This window comes from Leptonotus elevatus, chromosome 3, assembly GCF_054856555.1.
Source record: "Leptonotus elevatus isolate MCC_2025b chromosome 3, RoL_Lele_1.0, whole genome shotgun sequence".
In the NCBI taxonomy this organism is placed as follows: Eukaryota; Metazoa; Chordata; class Actinopteri; order Syngnathiformes; family Syngnathidae; genus Leptonotus; species Leptonotus elevatus.
Genome location: NC_141241.1, coordinates 26,877,255 through 26,897,707, shown reverse-complemented (window position 1 = coordinate 26,897,707; position 20,453 = coordinate 26,877,255). Strand labels below are relative to the sequence as shown.

The following is a 20,453-nucleotide window of genomic DNA, read 5'->3' as shown; positions in this document are numbered from 1 at the left end:
TTTGTAATGTAACAAATGTGCATGTTCACTTTGTAAATTAAATGAATATTTCACGATGAAGTGCAGTAACATGTTTGTTTTAACCTTATACAGAGTTAATAAACAAACAAACAAATAAATAAATAAATAAATATTGGCACTCAAATCCTTCTTTTCCTCGAAATAATAGCCATGTAATTTTCATAATACCACAAATAATGACGATATTGGTAAAAGTTTCATGTTACCGATGTCTTGGCTGTGTCCCAGCATGCTCTAATATGCCTTTCCTTTATGTCCCTCCTGCGAGTGGATTATCATGTAATCCCCAGTATTCATCAACCAAAAAGGTCAAAGGTTGTTTTAATACAATGTAATATTCCTTTCAGCACAGCCACAATGATCTGGTCTTGATTGTGGGGCAACAGGGCAGCACCGGAATGATCACAGTCACACATTTGTTTGGACTAAATCGGTATGTGTGGATTTACAATTTAAATTAAATTGTAATTGTAATTCAATATTATTATTATTTTTTATATTTACATTCTGACCCCATAACACTACAGTACTACTAAAATTATCAAAGATAACCATAATTAAAAAATAATTTCATGGAGGACATTTATAGTACAGTATTTTATTCATCATATTCAATATTTATATGTATCAGTGACTGGGCTGGGAGTTTGAATAAAGCTACCAAGCAGTAATTTTTACTGCTTTCAAATTTTGCAACAGCATTACTTGGTTTAACAAAAACCTATGTACCAATAGTACAATGGTTTTCTAAATGCGTGTATATTTGATTTTAACGTTTTATCATTAAAATTTCAAAACACAAATGAGACCTGAGTATTACTACCTCAAATGACCATATTGTTTGTTTCTTTTGTTTATGCTATGTGATGCTAAAAGCTAGATATACCAGGCCTCCAGATAACTTTTGTTGTTGTTTTTGTTGTTGTTTTTGTTGTTGTTTTTGTTGTTGTTTTTGTTGTTGTTTGTTTTTTAAACTAGGAGTTTGGGGCCCCTAACATAAAATTGTAGGGGTTGCAAGTATATATATATATATATATATATATATATATATATATATATATATATATATAGGTAAGGTATAGGTAAAATGACATCATTTAGCGGCAGTCTGGAGCCCTGTATACAGTATTTCACTTCACAAGTAAAAGAAAAATGACAGCTGGAGACTTGATGAGGAAAAATCTGATGAAGGAGCATGTTCAGAGAATTGTGTCTCTTATTTTTTGAAAGAAGCGTCATCAAGCTCTGTGAGTGACTCAGAAATAATTTCAGAAGTGCCCGCTAGCAACAACAACAAAAAAAAGACAAGTGGAAGCATCAAATTCCAGACTTGCTAATATCCCATATAATAATTTTCAAGGTATGAGGGCTACAGGAGGACACCTTAATTGTCATCATAATTATTAATAGGCCTATTAGGCTTTTTTTTTGCTGTACATATATGCTACTTCTTGGTTTACTTATGGCGGATTCACTCTATCGTGGATTTTTATTTGGATCCAAGTCATACATTGCGAGGTTTACCTCAATATAATATTGTACCTCAATATTTGCCAGGTTTTTCAGAGATTGCAAACATTTATTGAATAGAGCGTGGAGGAATGTCATCGTCACGGCAGCTGGTGTCCTGATTAGATATGGACAAAAACAACCTGCATCTTGTAAAGCAGGCATGCAAATCGTAGGTGTGTGTGAGACATACAGGAAGACAAGCACTGCTTATCTTCTTTCCTTGATATAAATCCTGTCTGCACCGCACAAACTTTGTCAGTCTGGCTTTGGCTGCATCAAAACAAGAGTTTCACAGTTGACACTTTTAAAGTATGGTGCAGTACTTGTGCCAGGGGCGTTGTCAATTTTTTTCCCAGTGTTGTGGCAAGGGTGACACAATGGCACCTATTTTTGTGCTCAGCGCAGTCTTGTGCGAAGTGCAGTCTAACTGTGTGCATGGGCGTACTTTTTTGTTTTGGTATTTTGCTACAGAAGCGCAGATTGAAAAGCGTATTTGCACCGTTGTGGGAGGGAATAAAGCAGACTCCTGGCTAATCAAAGTGGGGCCGGTATTTGTTGGCGGCGACGGCCATGCACCAAAAACATTGTCGTCAACGGCGCGAGGGCGGAAGGAGACAACACAACCAAACCTTTTGGTTGAGGGCGGGGTGGCGCGACAGCCGTGTTCCAATGCAGCCCTTTGCTCATGTGCGGCCGATGCCGATTGTCGTTCGGAAATTTTCCCGAACTTGCTGATGGCCAACTCTGTGCATGCCTATAGGGCTACGTCTCACTGAGGTGTTGTCAACCTGGCCACCCCACTGAAAAAGTTCAGACTTCACCCCGGATTTTAAATATGTCTGTAAAAAAACATCAATTACAAGGAAGATATCGCCACAAAATCACAAATATAAAGCTTATTTGATTTGTTACATTTACATCGCCTTGCAAAAGTATTCATCCCCGTTGAGTTTTTCAACATTTTGGCACGGTATGACCACAAACATAAAATATAATATAATTCAATGAAATTTTATGTAAAAGTAGCACACAAAGTAGCACACAATCATGATGCTCCCACCACTATGTTTGACAGTGGCGATTGTGTGTCTTGAGACTGATGAGCAATGTTGTTCTTACGCCAAACATAGCGTTTGTCATGTAGGCCGGTGGGGTGGATGAATACTTTTGCACACCCTACTTTTCAGTTTTTAGTTGTAAAACAAGTTTGAAATAAGATTTTTCTGCATGATTGTGTGCTACTTTGTGTTTAACTTTCACATAAAATTTCAATGAATTACATTTATGTTTCGTACCATGCCAAAATGTTGAAAACTCAAGGGGGATGAATGCTTTTGCAAGGCGCTGTATATATGAAAGTTGGTCATCAAAAAGGAGGGCAAGATTGATTAACTACTATAGGGTGTGCACAAGAACTATTTGGTTAAGAAACACTTAGACTATAGTTGTAGGTACGTTTTTTTTTTTTTTAAATCTCAAGACAACTATTGTTTACAGTAATATCAGGTTCTTGCAGGTTGTGTTTTGTATGGATTAGCGATTTCAAATTTCATGGAGGACATAAACTGTCCTCCAGTTCTGACTAACGTCTGAATTGAAACAAAGACGAGCTCTTATGATCAAACTTCCATCCACCCCCCCTTTTTTTTTTCAGTGTGCATGAAGAGTGAGCGAGCTAGTGCTCGCGGAGGAGGAGGGAGAGGAGGAGGAGGATGGTCCTGCTGTCAAGCGCAGATGAAAATACAGCAGCAGATTTGAGGAGTGCACATAATCGTATTTCGTCCCTCCTTGCAGGCACAGACGGACGGTGGATAAGGGAAAGGGAACACGAGCCGGACACAACAGCAGATGAAATGCGTTCGCTTTATACTGGCGGAGTGCAGTCTTTGGAGCATACATCCACCAGGAAAACTTCAGAAACCATTTAGAAACTGTTGGGGATTATTACAATAACGGTGGCATTTCTAACAAACTGCAAGTGTTTGACTACATGCGCACAATTACGTCAACAATTTAGTCTTCGTGGGCGAGATGCGTGTTTGTTTGAGCAACAGCTTGGAAAATGTGCTGGACACTAAGCAGGAATGTTACTGAGCTCACACAGACCACACGCGCCCTCTAAGGTGAGTACATATAATTTACTGTTTTATCCAACTTTTCCCATTTTGTAACATTTATATTTCAATTTCTCTACATAATACCTCACAAGGTTAGGGTGCATCTTATTCAAGAAATGAATGTGTTTTCACTAATAATATGTAATACTATAAATGCTATAGCCCAACCATGAATAGACTACAAGTTACAGTATTGGTGAGTGACTGTACTTGAAGGAAGTAGGTGTTTAACTAAAAAATAAATACAATGGTAGAAAAAAATATACCTTTTTGGCATTATTTCATAAATTTATATATAAATCCTATTTTGGGAAAATAATTACACAACGTAATATTTTACGAGACAGTTTTGTTATGAGCAGAAGTTACAGAACCTTGCTTTTGTGTGCCTTTCTGTGTGTGCGCGTGTTTTATAGTCTGGCTGTGATGGACATTGCTAGGTGTCAGGTACACATGAGTAATGAGGTTTGTATTTCCAGATTTCCAGTTGAACAGAAATGAATGAGATTGCACAAAAGATAATGATTTGAATATAAGAGCACCTCATAACAGCATCCTTGTGCTGAAAGGCAAAATAATGTACATTATTTTACTCTTCATTTTATTCCACACACAAGGCAAAATGTTATATACATGGCAATGAAAATGTGCCTTGCAGCATTTATATACTTCAGAAAGAGCCTAAAAAGCATCAAAGGGTGACCAGTGGAGACACAATGCTCTCATAGCTCAAATTATGAACGGCGAGTATTACAAATATGAAAATGGTAAGAGTAGGAGTTGGTGTGCATGGACATGGTATTGGCCCACCATGCATGTTTCAATCTCTCTGTAAAAAAAATTAAAGGAACAAAACAAGAAAAAGTCAAGTGTTTACCAACTTTGTAAATGTGCCTTACGTTTTCTGATGAAATCCTCAGCCATCCATTACTTGACCTGGAGGCGCAGTGTACACCCTGGACTAATCACAAGTCAAGTTGTCATGATGAAAATAAAAGGTTATATATCACAATATTTTCCTTTTCTTTTTTATCATTTCAGCTGTCGGCTTCTTTGTGGTTGCTCACAATAGTATCCAGTCTTCCGCTTGCACAGGAACCTATTTAGTCCCTACTCATACAGTGAAGTCAGAATGCCTATTATCAGCAATGCCAACCATGACTTCAGCACTTACTCCATTAGCAGTGACGACAGTAGCCTTGACCGATTCTTCACTGAGATCCCAGAGACAGAGACAATCAAGGGGGTGTACTTCCAGCGGGCCCAGCTACTACGTGAGCCCAAGGCCTCACATGTGGTCGATCACGCTCTTCAAGTCCTCATCAATGTTGGGGGTAATCGCTATACCTTCCCCTGGAGCACATTGGAGCAATTCCCTCAGAGTCGCCTGGGACGACTGCGCTTCTGCACCACCCCCGAAGAGATCGCACATCTCTGCGACGACTATGATGAGACGTGCAAGGAATACTTCTTTGACCGCAACCCCACAGCTTTCCGGGTCATCCTCAATTTCCTTGCAGCAGGCAAATTGCGTCTGCTCAGGGAATTATGCGCCGTGTCTCTGCATGACGAGCTCGACTACTGGGGCGTCGACCCGGGTCATATGGAGCGGTGCTGCCGCCGTCGGATGATCACCCGTGTGGAGGAGGTGGCCGAGCAAGAGCGCAAAGAAGAGGAATGGAGACAGATGAGGATGATGTTGAAGAAAAGCACGGCAAAAGTGGAGAGGGGGCACTGCAAGCTGATCTGGATGCTGCGGGAAGTGGTGGAGAACCCTCACTCGGGGTTGGCAGGAAAGATATTTGCCTGCCTCTCTGTCATTATGGTGCTGGTCACGGTGGTTAGCTTGTGCATCAGCACCATGCCAGACCTCAGAGATGAAGAAATCAGGGTGTGTATGTAAACGTCACACTGACATTGACATTTTTACACTTTTATGTAACATCACTTAAGTATTGATGTGGTGCACCAGTAAGAAAAACAATCATGCCACATTAGTCAAAGATCAGAAGGCAAACTTCCATACAGTTAAAAATTAAATGATTATTATTCAAACATGATGATAATAATAATAATAATAATAATAATAATAATAATAATAATAATAATAATAATAATAATAATAATAATAATAATAATAATAATAATAATAATAATAATAATAACAATAATTGCATCCAGTTACTTAAAGGGACATTAATGTAAAAAATCAACTTTTGGGAGCTTTTAGCCATGTTAAAATGCTAATTCCTCACCAAAAACATCAACAAAGTGGTGTTTTCCTCCATTCGCCCCTCTATGAGAAATTCTAGGTCATTCTGCTCTCCAAGCACCAGCCCCTCCCAACCCGAGAAAACGAGCGGGTGCTCACTCTATGAGGTCATCAGGTGCGGACCAACCCCCGCACCCCCGATGCGGCCTAAACCCTAAACACACGCCCACTTTCTCTGAGACTTCCATGCTTGGTGGTTAGTGATAAAAGTAGCTTTTATCAGTAAACGTTCTGTCCAAACGAATTCAAAGCAATCAATTATCCTTCACATTTGCAATGCCAAAGTGCAATGACAATTTGCTGTCTTAAACTCCCAGAAAGGTACTGTTCCATTCAATTCCCAGAAAGGTTCCGTTCCATGGTGGCTGACACTTGTGTAAACTACAAGTAAAATTTCTGTGCAATTGAACCGAACATGGTGTAGTGGTTAGTTTGCCCACCCTCTAAGTAGTACGTCCTGGGTTTGTGTCCGATTCATGTTTTTTTTTCTCCTCCCCTTCTCCTCCACTACAGCAGTTTTGTTTCAAATAATTATTGAAGAATTGAACATCCATCAAATTTCCATATTTAAAGAAGATGCGGTTGTACTGCAAGGGTTAGCCGGTCTTGCATGGCCACACAGAAGAGTGCTTGAATGCAGCGCTCCAGAGTGCGCGCAGCAGCCGGGTTAGGACGAGAGGGGCAACCACACGTGGAGAGGCGGAGTTATACTGAGTTGGGTGTTTTACTTCCATGTTAGAAAAACAGCCAGCAAAATACCTAATATTTCATTAAAAAATTACATCGCCATGGTGTCCAAGTTAACTGTGGAAGGGCTTAAAATACCGAGATGTAATACCTTTAAGCAGCAAAATCCATGTGTTTTCTCAAGGGACGGCCATTTGTGACTTGCTGTCACCTTTAAATTACATCATAGTTGCTCAGGGCTCGGGTAACGACCAATCACGGCTCAGCCTGCAAATGTCACATGACCAAACTCAGAAAACAGGTGAGCCGTTATTGGTCATTACCAACAGACTGATGTGAAACTGAGTTGAAGCCAGAGGGCAGCCATCTTATGTCGCCACTTTTATTGGCAACTTTGGTTATTTTTATGTGTTGAAAACACTGTTCTTAGTGTGTGTTTTATGCTAGGAGCTCAGTATGGACTAATGAGAGCCTCTCAAAGAACGAGATTCACAGAGGTTAGGTTTACTTTTCAAACAAAAACAGTGTTCAAACTTTAATTGGCATATTATTCCCTAATTTCTCAATTGAGAAGTTGTGTACCGTAATTGCTCACGCAAAATACAAATTTGTGGTAGTAGTGTGTGTGCGTTCCTGCCATGTTTAGACTATTGGGGGCGTTTAGAACATATTGTAAAGGAAAATTTGGGTTTCTCTTTTAACTGATAGTTGTGCTCATTTAGCGTAACACCCTTTGAGTGTGATTTCCTAACTGTGTCTTGCAGGGCGTGTGTTCCCAGAAGTGTCACAGCATGTTTGTGGTGGAGTCCATCTGTGTGGCCTGGTTCACTTTTGAATTTGTGTTACGATTCATAAATGCCCAGAGCAAGTTGGCCTTTGCTCGCGGGCCCCTTAACATCATCGACGTCATCGCCATCCTACCATACTATGTGTCGCTGGTGGTGGACGTCAGAGATGAGTCCCAGGAGGAAGTCGTTATGGGCGCTGGCAGAGGTTACCTGGACAAATTGAGTCTCATTCTCCGCTTACTGCGCGCGCTGCGCATCCTGTACGTTATGCGGCTTGCTCGTCACTCCTTGGGCTTGCAAACGTTGGGGCTGACCATGCAACGCAGCATGAGGGAGTTCGGCCTCCTGCTGCTGTTTGTCTGCGTGGCCGTTACTCTCTTCTCACCCTTAGTCCACCTCGCAGAAAGTGAATTGGCGCCATACGCCGCTACCCATCCGCAACACAGCTTCAGCAGCATCCCCGCTACTTACTGGTGGGCAATCATCTCGATGACAACTGTCGGTTACGGAGACATGGTCCCCCGCAGCATCCCTGGACAGATGGTGGCATTGACTAGTATCCTGAGTGGAATACTCATCATGGCCTTCCCCGCCACTTCCATCTTCCACACCTTCTCGCGCTCCTATCAGGAGCTGAAACAGGAGTACGAGAGGATTTGGAAGGAGGAGCGGGGAGAGGAAATTGCAGCAGAGTCAGAAGAGAGGTGCTCCAAGTTTGAGTTAACATCAAATGAGCTCACATCTCTAACGAGAGTCAACAATTTGGAGCTAATGACAGACAGAGACAATCATTTTACTCTTCCAAGTACAGCTTTCTAACAGAACAGTAATCTTGGAAATGCATGGAGGGGAAAAATCTGTTGACCGCTTAATCGCAAAACTGGTGTTTGGACAATTGTTTTTTCTTTTTGCCACTTCAACTATGAATCAATCAGAACAAGTAGACGTGTACAACTGGAGAAGAGTGAACAGCAGAACGGTAGATCAACACGGATGATTGAGATAAACCGTATTCCTTTTTCTGTCTAGGTTTGATAAAATGGCTGCGTACATTATGTCTTGTGTAACAGTTTGTTGTTGCCTTTTGCTTTTGGGACAATTAAAACATGTGCATAACTGCATCGAGTCATATCATTTCAGTTTGACAAAATATACTGTAAGACACATTACAAATAACTGCAATAAAAAAACACACTAAAATAACAGAATTTCGATGTTTTTTAAATTTAATTTTACAGATGTATCCTCCCCGCGAGAAAATGGATGGATGGATGAATAGATTTTTCCTATATTTTTAAAAATCATTTCATTTTCAAAAATAGACTGTGATCATATAAACCGAATGTAATATTACATGAAATCACTGTAACTGTGAAAACACAATATTTCTGTTCTTTTACCCAAGAAAATGCATTAGAAATACATATATTTATTGTTAAAATATGTTCACAAATGAATCTTAATTTCACAAGTATTTGTCTGTTATTTTAGAAAATAAACTGTAAAATGCAAATTTGTAATTTTAAGATAAATTCTTTGTTAACTCACTAGTGTTTTATTTATTTATTGAATATAACTACAATTACTGTAAAGTCCTAGATAGTAACATTCATTGTATTAACATTTACAAACCCAATTCCAAAAAAGTTGGGACACTATACAAATTATAAAAACTGAATGCAATTATTATTATAATTTTTATTTTTTATTATTATTATTATTATTATTATTATTATTATTATTATTATTATTATTATGTGGAAGTGCCAAATATCAATATTTTGTTCAGAATAGAACATAGATGACAGGTCAAAAGTTTAAACTGAGAACATTTATCATTTTAAGAAAAAAATGTTGATTGTAAATTTGTAAATACATTTCACTAATGAGGTCCATTGGCAACTTGATTGGAACATAAAAAGAGCTTCTGGGAGTGTCAGTGTCCCTCAGAAGCAAGATGGGTAGAGAATCACCAATTCCGCCAATGTTGCGCAAAAAGATAGTGGAAAAATATCAGAAAGATGTTTACCAGCGAAAAATTGCAAAAAGGTTGAAGTAATCATCATCTACAGTGCATAACATCATCCAAAGATTCAGAGAATCTGGAACAATCTCTGTGTGTAAGGGTCAAGGCCGAAAAATCATACTGGATGCCCATGATCTTGGGGCCCTTAAACGGCACTGCACCACAAACAGGAACGCTTACTGTAAGTAAGGGAAATCACAGAATGGGCTCAGCAATACTTCCAGAAAACATTGTGGGTGAACACAATCCACCGTGCCAGCCGCCGTTGCCAGATGACACTCTACAGTACAAAGAAGAAGCCATTTCTAAAGCAGACCAAGAAGCGCAGGCGTTTCTCTGGGCCAGGGGTTCTTTAAAATCGAGTGTGGCAAAGTGGAAACCTGTTTTGTGGTCACACGAATCACGATTCGAAGTTCTTTGTGGAAAACTGGGTGCTATATCATACTGATTCAAGAGAACAAGGACAACCCATGTTGTTATCAGCACTCAGTTTATAAGCCTGCATCTGTGATGGTATAGGGTTGCATGAGTGCGTGTGGCATTGGCAGCTTCTACATCTGGAAAGGCATCGTCAATGCAGAAAGGTGTAATCAGATTGGAGAACATCGTATGCTCCCATCCAGGCATCATCACTTTCAGAGAAGATCTTGCATTTCTCAACACGATAATGCCAGACCTCATGCAGCACCAATTACAACATCATAGCTGCGTAGGAAAAGGATCCGGGTATTGAAATGGCCAGCCTGCAGTCCACTTCTTTCACTTATAGAGCACATTTGGCACATCAAAAAGGGGAAGGTGCAACAAAGAAAGCCCAAGACAGTTGAACAGTTAGAGAGATGCGTGTTAGACAAGAATGGGACAGCATTCCTATTTCTAAACTTGAGAAACTTGTCTGCTCGATCCCCAGATGTTTGCAGACTGTTGTAAGAAGAAGAGGGGATGCCTCACAGTGGTGAAAATAGCCTTGACCCAACTTTTTTTTTTAGATTTGTTGACACCATGGAATTTAAAATCAACATAGTTTTCCCTTAAAATGATAAATTTTCTCAGTTTAAACTTTTGACCTGTTCTCTATGTTCTATTCTGAATAAAATATTACAATTTGGCACTTCCACATAATTGCACTCAGTTTTTATTCACAATTTGTATAGTGTCCCAACTTTTTGGGAATTGGGTTTGTATCTTGAAAGGACATCTACTGAGACATGGAAAGGGGAAAGCTTGAGAGGGTGAAAAATATGCAAAGCAAAGATTGGACTTGAACTTAGGGATGCTGCCTCTGCTTTGGGGCATCAGCACTAACAACTAAGTGTACATTTCATGTACCGGTAATCTAAAATGACTAAAAACAATGTTGGCGTGGCGCTGTGGTAGAGTGGTCATCTAGTATCCTTGAGGTTATGGGTTCGACCCCTTTGGTGAACATGTCAAAGTATCCTTGCGCAAGATACTGAACTACTCATGCTGGGTCATTAGAAGTTGAATGAGTAGTCAAAATTTAAAATGGTTATAGAGCCTCGTAAGGTGGAAAAATGCTATTTAAATGAAGTACCATAACAGTAAAATCATGCAATTTTAAACCCAATATCTAGTTTTTCAACAGTTTTTTGTGTTTTGTGTCATACTGTTATTTTACATCAAACACAAATTATTATAAAACATCGTTCCATAAAATCATGTATTTAAAAACAACTAATAACAGCACATTTCTGTAATCTTAAGCATTACTATTTGTAATATGTTTACCAACTATATTTATAGGTAATTTAAAATGTGATTTTTTTTTTATAATTAAACATTAAAAACAACCTGAAAATAAGGCAAAATCTTGTTGAAATTACAACTGCAAACTGTGTTTTAATTATGGGTAAAAACTGTATTTTTATGAGAATTACCGGTAAGTAAGAATACGTTTCTGTTATTTCAGTGTATTTTTTTGGTGCCCCAACTGCCGGAAATGTATCGTTTATTTTATTTAAAAATGTTTTTACAGTGTGGGTGTTCATCTATTATCATATACTATTACAATAGACATAATACTTGGCTAAAAGTCAATTGCAGTCAATGAGTGGCTGAAGGCTAGAGCCCATGGACATCACCAAATTCTGAGTTTCATCCCCTGAGATACGTTGCCAGGTTTTCATTGCAGCCACTGTTGCTAGCTACTTTCAATTTAGTCAGACACCACGATATTAACACAAATGACCTTTGGTCTCTACAATTGCAAGAGGTGCTCCGATTGGTGGCCATTACCTGCCATTTATTCGTACAGCAAACTACTGCTTTGGTAATGCTGGCCAATGTGTCTGTACATGCACCAGCTCCTTCATAATATATATATATATAGTGTATCACAGGAAACCTACATTAGAAAATAAAAAATGTTTTAGACAAATTGCAGCAGCATGATCAGATGCAAACCTGAAATTCCGTTAAATATTGAAGAGTGAACATGACATGACAACATGCAACACATTAATGCTGCCGGCACAGAGTCGGATGTTACTTCAGCCAGCTCAAGGCGCTGGAATTTAATCTATATTTTATATCAACTTTATCTGCATTGGAATGCAAAGGACTGCTATTTATATAGGTTTTATTTTATTTTTTTTATCTATAGTCCTTAAAGCGTTTTACAAAGCCTCATATTCACAAATCGGGGTTCATTGTCTTGCTCAAGGACACTTCCACATAGTCACCAGGGGTGAGGATCAAACCCACAATCTCACGGATGGGAGACGACCACTCTACCACTGATCCATGCTGCTCGTACTGAGTTGAATGGGCGCTACTGCACATGTCCAACTTTTAAGTAGAATCATTGGGTAAAGATTTGTCCGCCACGGAACACAAAAAAGGTCACAAAATTAGGCAATAGAGATGAACGAAACAACTTTACTCGTTATTAACAAACGTACTATTTGCTCATATAAAAATGGTGCATCTCAAAAGACCGTGATCCTTCCTCTGTGGTGGCAGTTACGTTCCAGACCACAGCCACAATAAGCAAAATCCGCACTACAGAAAACCCCATTTAAATACTCCCTAGGCATCTTATTTAAAGGAATTTATAGCACTTAATTTTTTAAACACACTTTTAAAACAATAGAAACACATTTAAAAACATTTAATATATTGAGAGAAGTAGAACAAAAGCAAAGAATAACACAAAAATAAAATATCCATGAAACAAATCCTGATTTTTCCAAACTAAGAAACTCAACTTATGTTGCAATATACAGTACATAAATAATTATGCCCAAAAATGTAAAAAATTAACCTACAGCTGTCGTTTCTGTAGGCATAAAAATCACAAATGAAGAGGACTTGACGTTCAATGATAAAAAAAATTAATTTAAAAAACTTTGCTGAAATCCTTCATGTTTTCATTCCTTTTCTTTAAAATGGACTTACTGGCAAAATAAATATTATGCTGCCATTTAGTGGTTGACATTAGAATTTCATTCAAATTAAACAAAAGATAGAACAAAATAGTTATGAACTATAAAATAGAAAAAAGAAAAGAAAAAATCTATCTGCAAAATCGTGAGACGTGGAACCTGCAATTGGGTGTGTGGGATGTGTGTGTGTTACTATATTATTTTTGTGATGACTCAGCTGAGGATGCAGTGCCCTTCCAACCTCTATTGACCAGCTGCCACTGATTAGCAGGTATACATGCCTATGCCATGGAACAATGTCTGACATTTTTAATACTTGATGTGGTATGATTTGGATCACAAGCTGTTTCTTTTCATTGTGATACATTTTGACAATTTTTTGTTGTTGACAAAATCTGATTCCAGAGTCTTTTTAGATTTTCTGTTCTTGAACATTACCAGTGGTGTGCATGTACTTGAAACCTTCTGCCAGCACACTATTTACATTAATGAAGACGTTGTGATTGTGGGCTTTGACAATAATAAGCCCATCTTCTTCAGGGTATTGTCTCCGTCCGTTGACATGGAGTGTTCATTCTTACTCACCAAGGAAAACACTCCATCATCTACTTCACTTGTCTGTAGCTACTGTGAGCTAAAAAAGCGAAAAGCAGCTTAAGACATTTCAAAGGCAAGAGAAACAATTTAACAATATACAATCAAAACACTTGTAGATTACTCATGGGGTCCCCCAAGGGTCTGTGCTAGGTCCCAAATTATTTATATTGTATATAAATTATATCTGTTGTGCCTCAAAAATATTCAAAAGTGTCTTATTCGCCGATGACACAACTCTCTAAGGTTTAGGAGAGAACCTGAAGCAGCTTCTGACTACCGAGGAGAATGAATTGAACACGTTAAAAAACTGGTTTGACTTAAACAAATTATCATTCAACTTAAACAAAACCAAGTTTATAGTTTTTGGTACTAGACAAACCACACAACAGGTCAAAATTATGGTTAATTCAATTGAAATAGAAATAGTGTATGAAAATAAATTAGTTATTGTATTGAGTAGTTATTGATCAAAAATTATGGTGAAAGTCACACATAGGTAATGTCAAAAGGAAAATGTCAAAAATTATAGGGATACTCTCTAAAACTAAGGATGACTGACTCCTGAATAATGAATGATATACACATTATATTGTTCATTATTATTACCATATCTGACCTATTGTGTGGAAATCTGGGGAAAAGCATATAAAACAAATACTCATCTTGTTTTCAAACTGCAAAAAAAGAGTCATAATAATTATTAATTGATCAAAATATACAGAACCAACTCATTCTCTATTTATTAAATCAGATATAATGAAATTCTACGACTTAGTTGAATTTAAAATAGCACAAATAATGTATAAAGTGCACAACAATCTACTCTGCCACAGAACTCAGAACCTGTTTGAAATTAGAGAGAGTCCTGATAACATAAGGGGTACAAGTGTCTACAAAAAAAATAAAACAAGAACAAATATTAAGCAAAGGTGTGTTTCTGTAAAAGGTGTTAATTTGTGGAAAGTAAAGTAAAAAAAAAAACATACATTAGTCATGAGCTGTTAAAAATGTATATATACTGTAAGTTTTTGGGATGTATCGGTATGAGTGTAATTAAAATTATGTATGTGAGTATGAGGATGTGATTTATAGATGTATTGTGGTATGTGTCTGTTGATTTCGTGTGCATATGTCGCTGGCAAATGTGCGTATGTTAAAGTGCACTTGTATATATGATTAGGTTTATACATTTCCTTTTGTTGAAATACATTACCTTATTATTTTATGAACATAAAACGAATAAGGGGTTAAGACTATATAAGCTGTTAACTTACTCCTACCCCTTTTAAACATATAAACACTTTTCTTTCATCCTATTCTTGTTTTCTTTTTTACTTCAATGTATATATTAGACTTGTAATGTGTTTTCTTTGTGTTCATATGTTCAATAAAGAACCAAAATCAAAATCAAACGAATAGGTCTGAATGTGCTTCGTTTTTACTGATATTTTAGAAGGTGTCTTAAAACGTACTTCAACATTTTAACGTACTGTATCACCTGCTAAATTCCAGCAGAGTTTGTTTAATTCCCAATGTGAGTTGAAATTAGGGGTGTCAGGCGATTAAAATTCTTAATCGTAATTAATCGCATGACTTCAATAGTTAACTCATGATTAATCACAAATTATATCTGTTCTAAATGTACAATAAAATATAAAGTTTTCATACTCAGAACTCAGAAGCTGTTTGAAATTAGAGAGAGTCCTGATAACATAAGGGGTACAAGTGTCTACAAAAAAAATAAAACAAGAACAAATATTAAGCAAAGGTGTGTTTCTGTAAAAGGTGTTAATTTGGTGGTGTTAACATAAAAGTGAATTTAAAAAAAAAATATTGATAAAATTTAGTTAAAATCAAAAAGATGTACTGTACTGTAAAAAACGAGTGTGATATTGATTTGTGTTGAGGTCATTTTTCTGCCACTAGATGGCATAATTGCATTTGTAAGACATTGGTGACAGCTCAGTGCATTTTTCTTTTCATATTAAGAGCTATCTCATTTTTAACAAGAAGTAACTTGTGAAATTCTGCAAATTTTTAAAATTGTAAAATACCGCTTGACCGCAATCTCCACAAATATATGCATTATTATTACATTTCTTACTGCTAAATTTTGACGTGGATGTGTCTGCTACGTTGCGACTGGAATTGCCGCAGTACAGGCTTTCCAAGTAAGTAAAAATTGGTGGCGTTAAAGGAACTTTAAATTAACTCAAAATGAACGCACTAATTTTGACACCCCTAGTGTGTAAAACATGTACAATGTGGAAAAACAAGGGAAGACTGAATCTATGTTAGATGTTTTGCAGCTTTTGTCATATTGATGTTAGAAGTTACATAAAATAAAATCAGTCTAAAATACAACTTTCGACATATATATATTTAAAACTGTGTCTAGTGAAGCAAATAAGCTGCAGAGAAAATTTTCACACATCTATTTGAAACAACGCCAAAAACAGATTTGTGCTATAGAAAGATTATTTTATTATCTGTGTTTTGTTGAAGATAAAATACAAAGTGATCCTTAGGTGTTAATAGTTATCATAAATAAATAAGCCAAATGAATACTTTTAAGATGACCTTTACACTATATAGAGAAAATCCTTTTGACTGATTTTGACATGAATGTAAATGACACACATTCTAATATGGTTACATAAGAACCTTGCATCATATATAAAGAAACAAAATAAGTACAGTTGTACATAATAATTGTAATTTTCAGAAATCATTATACTCTGGTTATGTATTGTGATGTAATTGTTATTTCAACATTTGAAAAACAGTTGTATGATGAACTGGAAAAATAAAAACTATAATCCTATTTTCATGATATTCAAAATTACTTCCACCCTTTGTGTCTTTTTATTTCCTTCAATAAATTATCATCAAAACAACATGTGTTGTGTTCAACTGTGTTTAGTTTTTCGGGGCAGATGGACTGTTTCAAAGATCTTTTTCAAACTTGTGAGGCTGGCAGCCTTTCTTACTCCAAAGCAGAAAAGAAAGAAAAATGGGAAAGTCCAACAATCATTTGTTCTTTTTATATATATATATATATATATATATGCAGTACTCAGCGTAAAGTAACATTCTAAACAATCTCTCAATGAATACAAAAGCAATTTCCAAAATGTTGGCAAGACTAAGTTTAATATACATCTGGTTAACTTATAACATGGAAGTAAGGTTAATAATATAAATTAGATTACACATTTTTCAGTTTTACTCAAATAAGGGTGATGCAAAAATGAGTACACCCCTCAACAAAAATGACAAAATCTAGTACTTTGTATGGCCTCCACGATTTTTTTTTATCACAGCACAGCTTCGAGGCATAAAATGAACAAGCTGGCAACATTTTGTTGCATCAATCTTTTTTTTTCATTTTTCAAGAGTGGCCTCTTTTAGAGACTGGATGCTGGATGGAGAGTGATGCTCAACTTTTCTCTTTAGAATTCCCCATAGGTGTTCAATTGGGTTCAGATCAGGAGACATACTTGGCCACTGAATCACTTTCACCTGGTTCTTCTTCAGAAATCAAACAGTGGCCTTAGTTAGATGTGTGCTTAGGATCATTATCATGTTGGAAAAGTGCACGACAACCAAGGGCACCATCTTTTCTTTCAGTATTGAGCAATACAGCTGTGAATTCCTGATACCATTAATGAAATTCAGCTCCCCGACACCAGCAGCACTCATGCAAACTCACATGAGGACACTGCCACCACCATCTTTCACTGTAGGCACCATGCATTTTTCCTTGTATTCCTCACCTTTGCGACACCATACAGTTTTGAAGCCATCAGTTCCAAAAACATTTATCTTGGTCTCATCACCCCAGAGTATAGAGTCCCAGTAGTATTCATCTTTGTCAGCATGGGCCCTGGCAAACTCTAGGCGCGCTTTTTTGTGCCTGGGCTTTAGGAGAGGCTTCTTCCATGCATGCCATTCCTCTGCAGTGTACGCCATATTTTGTCATGGGAAAGTCACCCCAGTTTGGTTTTCTAATTCCTTAGATAACTGCAGCAAACTTACATGTCGATTTTCTTCTACCCTTCTCATCAGAAGACGCTGCTGTTGAGTTCTTGACATCCGTGGACGACCTGGATGTCTCTGAGATGGTTGCAGTGCCATCTTTTTATTTTTATTTTTGTACCACTCTTGCTACAGTATTCTGACTGATAAGTAAAGCTTTGCTGATTTTCTTGTAGCCTTCAACTTTGCTGTGTAAAGAAATTATTTTCTTTCTCAGATTATTTCTCAGATATTTCTCTTCCATGTGGTGCCATTGTTAACAGCATGAAATAGGAAACTGTTTTCTTTAAGTAACACCCCATTTATAGTCAACTGTCTGCTTGACACCTATGTAATGAATAATTAGACTAGATGTATATAGTCTAAAATTTGGGCTTTTGGGGCTTTGCTCCACAGACGTTCTGTGGGGTGTACTCATTTTTGCAGCACCCTAATTAGAGTAAAACTGAAAATTGTGTTCTCTAATTTATATTATTAACCTTACTTTCATGTTGTAAGTTAATCAGATGTTATATAAATTTAGTCTGGTCATCATTTTGGAAATTGCTCCAGAAACGTTCTGTGGGGTGTACTCATTTTTGCAGCACCCTAATTTGAGTAAAACTGAACATTTTGTTCTCTAATTTATATTATTAACCTTACTTTCATGTTGTAAGTTAAACTGATGTTATATGAATTTAGTCTGGTCATCATTTTGGAAATTGTTTTTGTCTTTATTGACATATTGTTTAAAGTTAAATTTTATGAAGGGAGTTGTACTCATTTATGCTGAGCACTTTATATATATTGCTATTCTATGTTTGATACTACATATAATTAGCAACGTTTTGGAATGTGTGTCCAGGGAAATCATTTATTGATTAATAAAATATTAAAAACATACAATGTTCACATGTACATAGCATTTCCAATATGGGGACTTTAAAGTTTAAAACAATAAAATACATGCTATAAGAAATCAACAAAAAATACATTACAAATAGTCATAAAAAAAACCTCAGGAAACAGAATAGTCTTAAAAATTGTGAGACAAGTCATTGTACATGCAGGAACTTTCCCCTCATGTCATTTTAACACAGCTGGTCTGATTGAAAGGGGCAGGTAGAGATGTCTGGTTGGCAGAAGCCGTTTCAAAATCCCTCAGCAGTTTTTTTGCCTCCCTCCACTTGGGTTTGAGGCAAAACTTTTTATCACACACATCTGTGACTCTGAAACAACAAACAGGACCATTTTTTGATGCACTTGTGAAATTGCATTTAATCTTGAACCACAATGTCTGTTGTAGCATCCAGGTAGTTATTTTATGTATGTTTTATGTACACTTTAACACTGCACATATCAAAATAAGTTCTAAAAAAAAACCAACTCAGAGAATAACACCAACATTATAATGACTGTACTTGTAAATGCTTTTAATCTTTGGTCTTGATACCAACAAATGCCCCCCCCCCCCCGATGGAAAAGTCTATATAATCACAACTGAACTGAATGAACATTTTGTAAATTCGCTCATATTGAGAAGCTGCATATGAACCTGTGCTGAATAATCCACTTCCAAAAAAGGTCTGATACTTACATAATTGCTTTGCGTGGGCACCCATGTGGCGAGAACGCCACATGGGTCACAATTTCCTTTGGGATTGTTTTTATGGAGCTGTCTGGACAACACCCTTCCTTCAGCAAGAACACTAGGCTGACTGAGCCTGTAACCACATGCACACATGAAATAATCTCACTCACTGTTACATTAATTTCAATGAGAACAAAATGGCAACTGACCTGCAGACACAAAGCACATCAGCGGGAGGAGGATGAGGGGGGCAAGTGTCTTCATAGTGGCAGCTGTGCTTCTGATCTTCACCATGTTCTGGTGTGGGTGACCTGCACTGACTTTCCTTTATATGGAGCTGATATTGCTACACTTTTTACAGTGGCCTCTTAAGAAAATAGCTGCGGTTTGTTGCTCTCACACTACCCCTTTCCTTCTGCATTGAACTACTGAGAACTACTGAGCACACACTTCCACTTAGAGCTTTCCAGAGAATAAAATGAAGGTTCCAACAGTCACACAAAAAGAGACAAAAAGAAGTTTTGACATGAGCATTGAAGTGAGATAAGTAAAGTCATTCTTGGTTATAGGATACATGGCCAATGGCCATTGTGTGTCTAACAACCTCCATCCGTCTCCATGTTTTGAATTGTATAATGTTCTTAATTGTCTTGCATTTTCACATTAATGCTTTAATGAGAACATGATAGCATTGATACGGTGTAACCACATTATACCATTGCAAAAAAAAAGAAAAACAACTAAAGTAACTCATTGCCTAAAAATTTCGAAGTAGCAATCATCCGCCAACTAATGACTTAGCTTAGCTTGTTAACTCCACTGTGAAACAAAAAAGTAGACACTACTTGTTCACTATTATTTAACTTATCTTGATAAATTCACGCAAACCAATCAGCAGGATCGTTATCAGGCTTATGCAGAGCTTGCTGATCAGCTGATCATATATCAGCTGTGTTGGAGAACGAATCATCCAAAACCTGCAGGACTGCGGCCCTCCTGGACCGGAGTTTGACACCTATGCTTTAAAGCTACTGAACGTAGAATATTCAATTTCGAATCGCTACTGCTACCTGCTGACAAAAAATAAAACCGCACACACCCTTCTTCACATACACACCGCGCACATTACACCACATCCGCAGACAGGGCGCGGGAAATTCAAACCCGAATCCTGTTTGAAAACTATTGGTCAGAGGCTTGCAGGAGTACCCATTGTGAACAACTAAGGTGTTAGTCTACTAATTGGAAGACATTTCAGTCATAAATGGTGAGATAAAAAGGCTACTGTAAAGATATTTTTGGGGGAAAAGTTCCACATTGTAGCTTTAACTTAGATTTCAAATCATTAAGGCATGAAAAACACAGAACTACATTACACTATTCCATTTTCTTTAATTGAACAGCAACAGAAGAAGGGATTG

At 37.2% G+C, this 20,453-nt stretch overlaps 1 protein-coding gene and 1 long non-coding RNA gene across 2 annotated transcripts; one reads left to right on the top strand and one right to left on the bottom strand.

The window, feature by feature from the left end:
* The first annotated feature begins 3,248 nt into the window (after window positions 1–3,248).
* LOC147178055 (voltage-gated potassium channel regulatory subunit KCNG4-like) lies at window positions 3,249–8,518 on the top strand. The gene is made up of 3 exons (XM_086071960.1): window positions 3,249–3,656; window positions 4,692–5,541; window positions 7,374–8,518. Exons 2-3 carry the CDS (start codon window positions 4,783–4,785, stop codon window positions 8,214–8,216), a joined length of 1,602 nt encoding a protein of 533 aa, XP_085928086.1. The 5' UTR covers window positions 3,249–3,656; window positions 4,692–4,782; the 3' UTR covers window positions 8,217–8,518.
* Window positions 8,519–18,301: 9,783 nt separating this feature from the next.
* LOC147178054 (uncharacterized) lies at window positions 18,302–19,371 on the bottom strand. The gene is made up of 3 exons (XR_015094467.1): window positions 19,242–19,371; window positions 19,039–19,165; window positions 18,302–18,670 (listed from the first exon to the last, which is right to left on the bottom strand). It is a non-coding gene; the product is annotated as an uncharacterized LOC147178054 (long non-coding RNA).
* Between the last annotated feature and the right edge of the window lie 1,082 nt (window positions 19,372–20,453).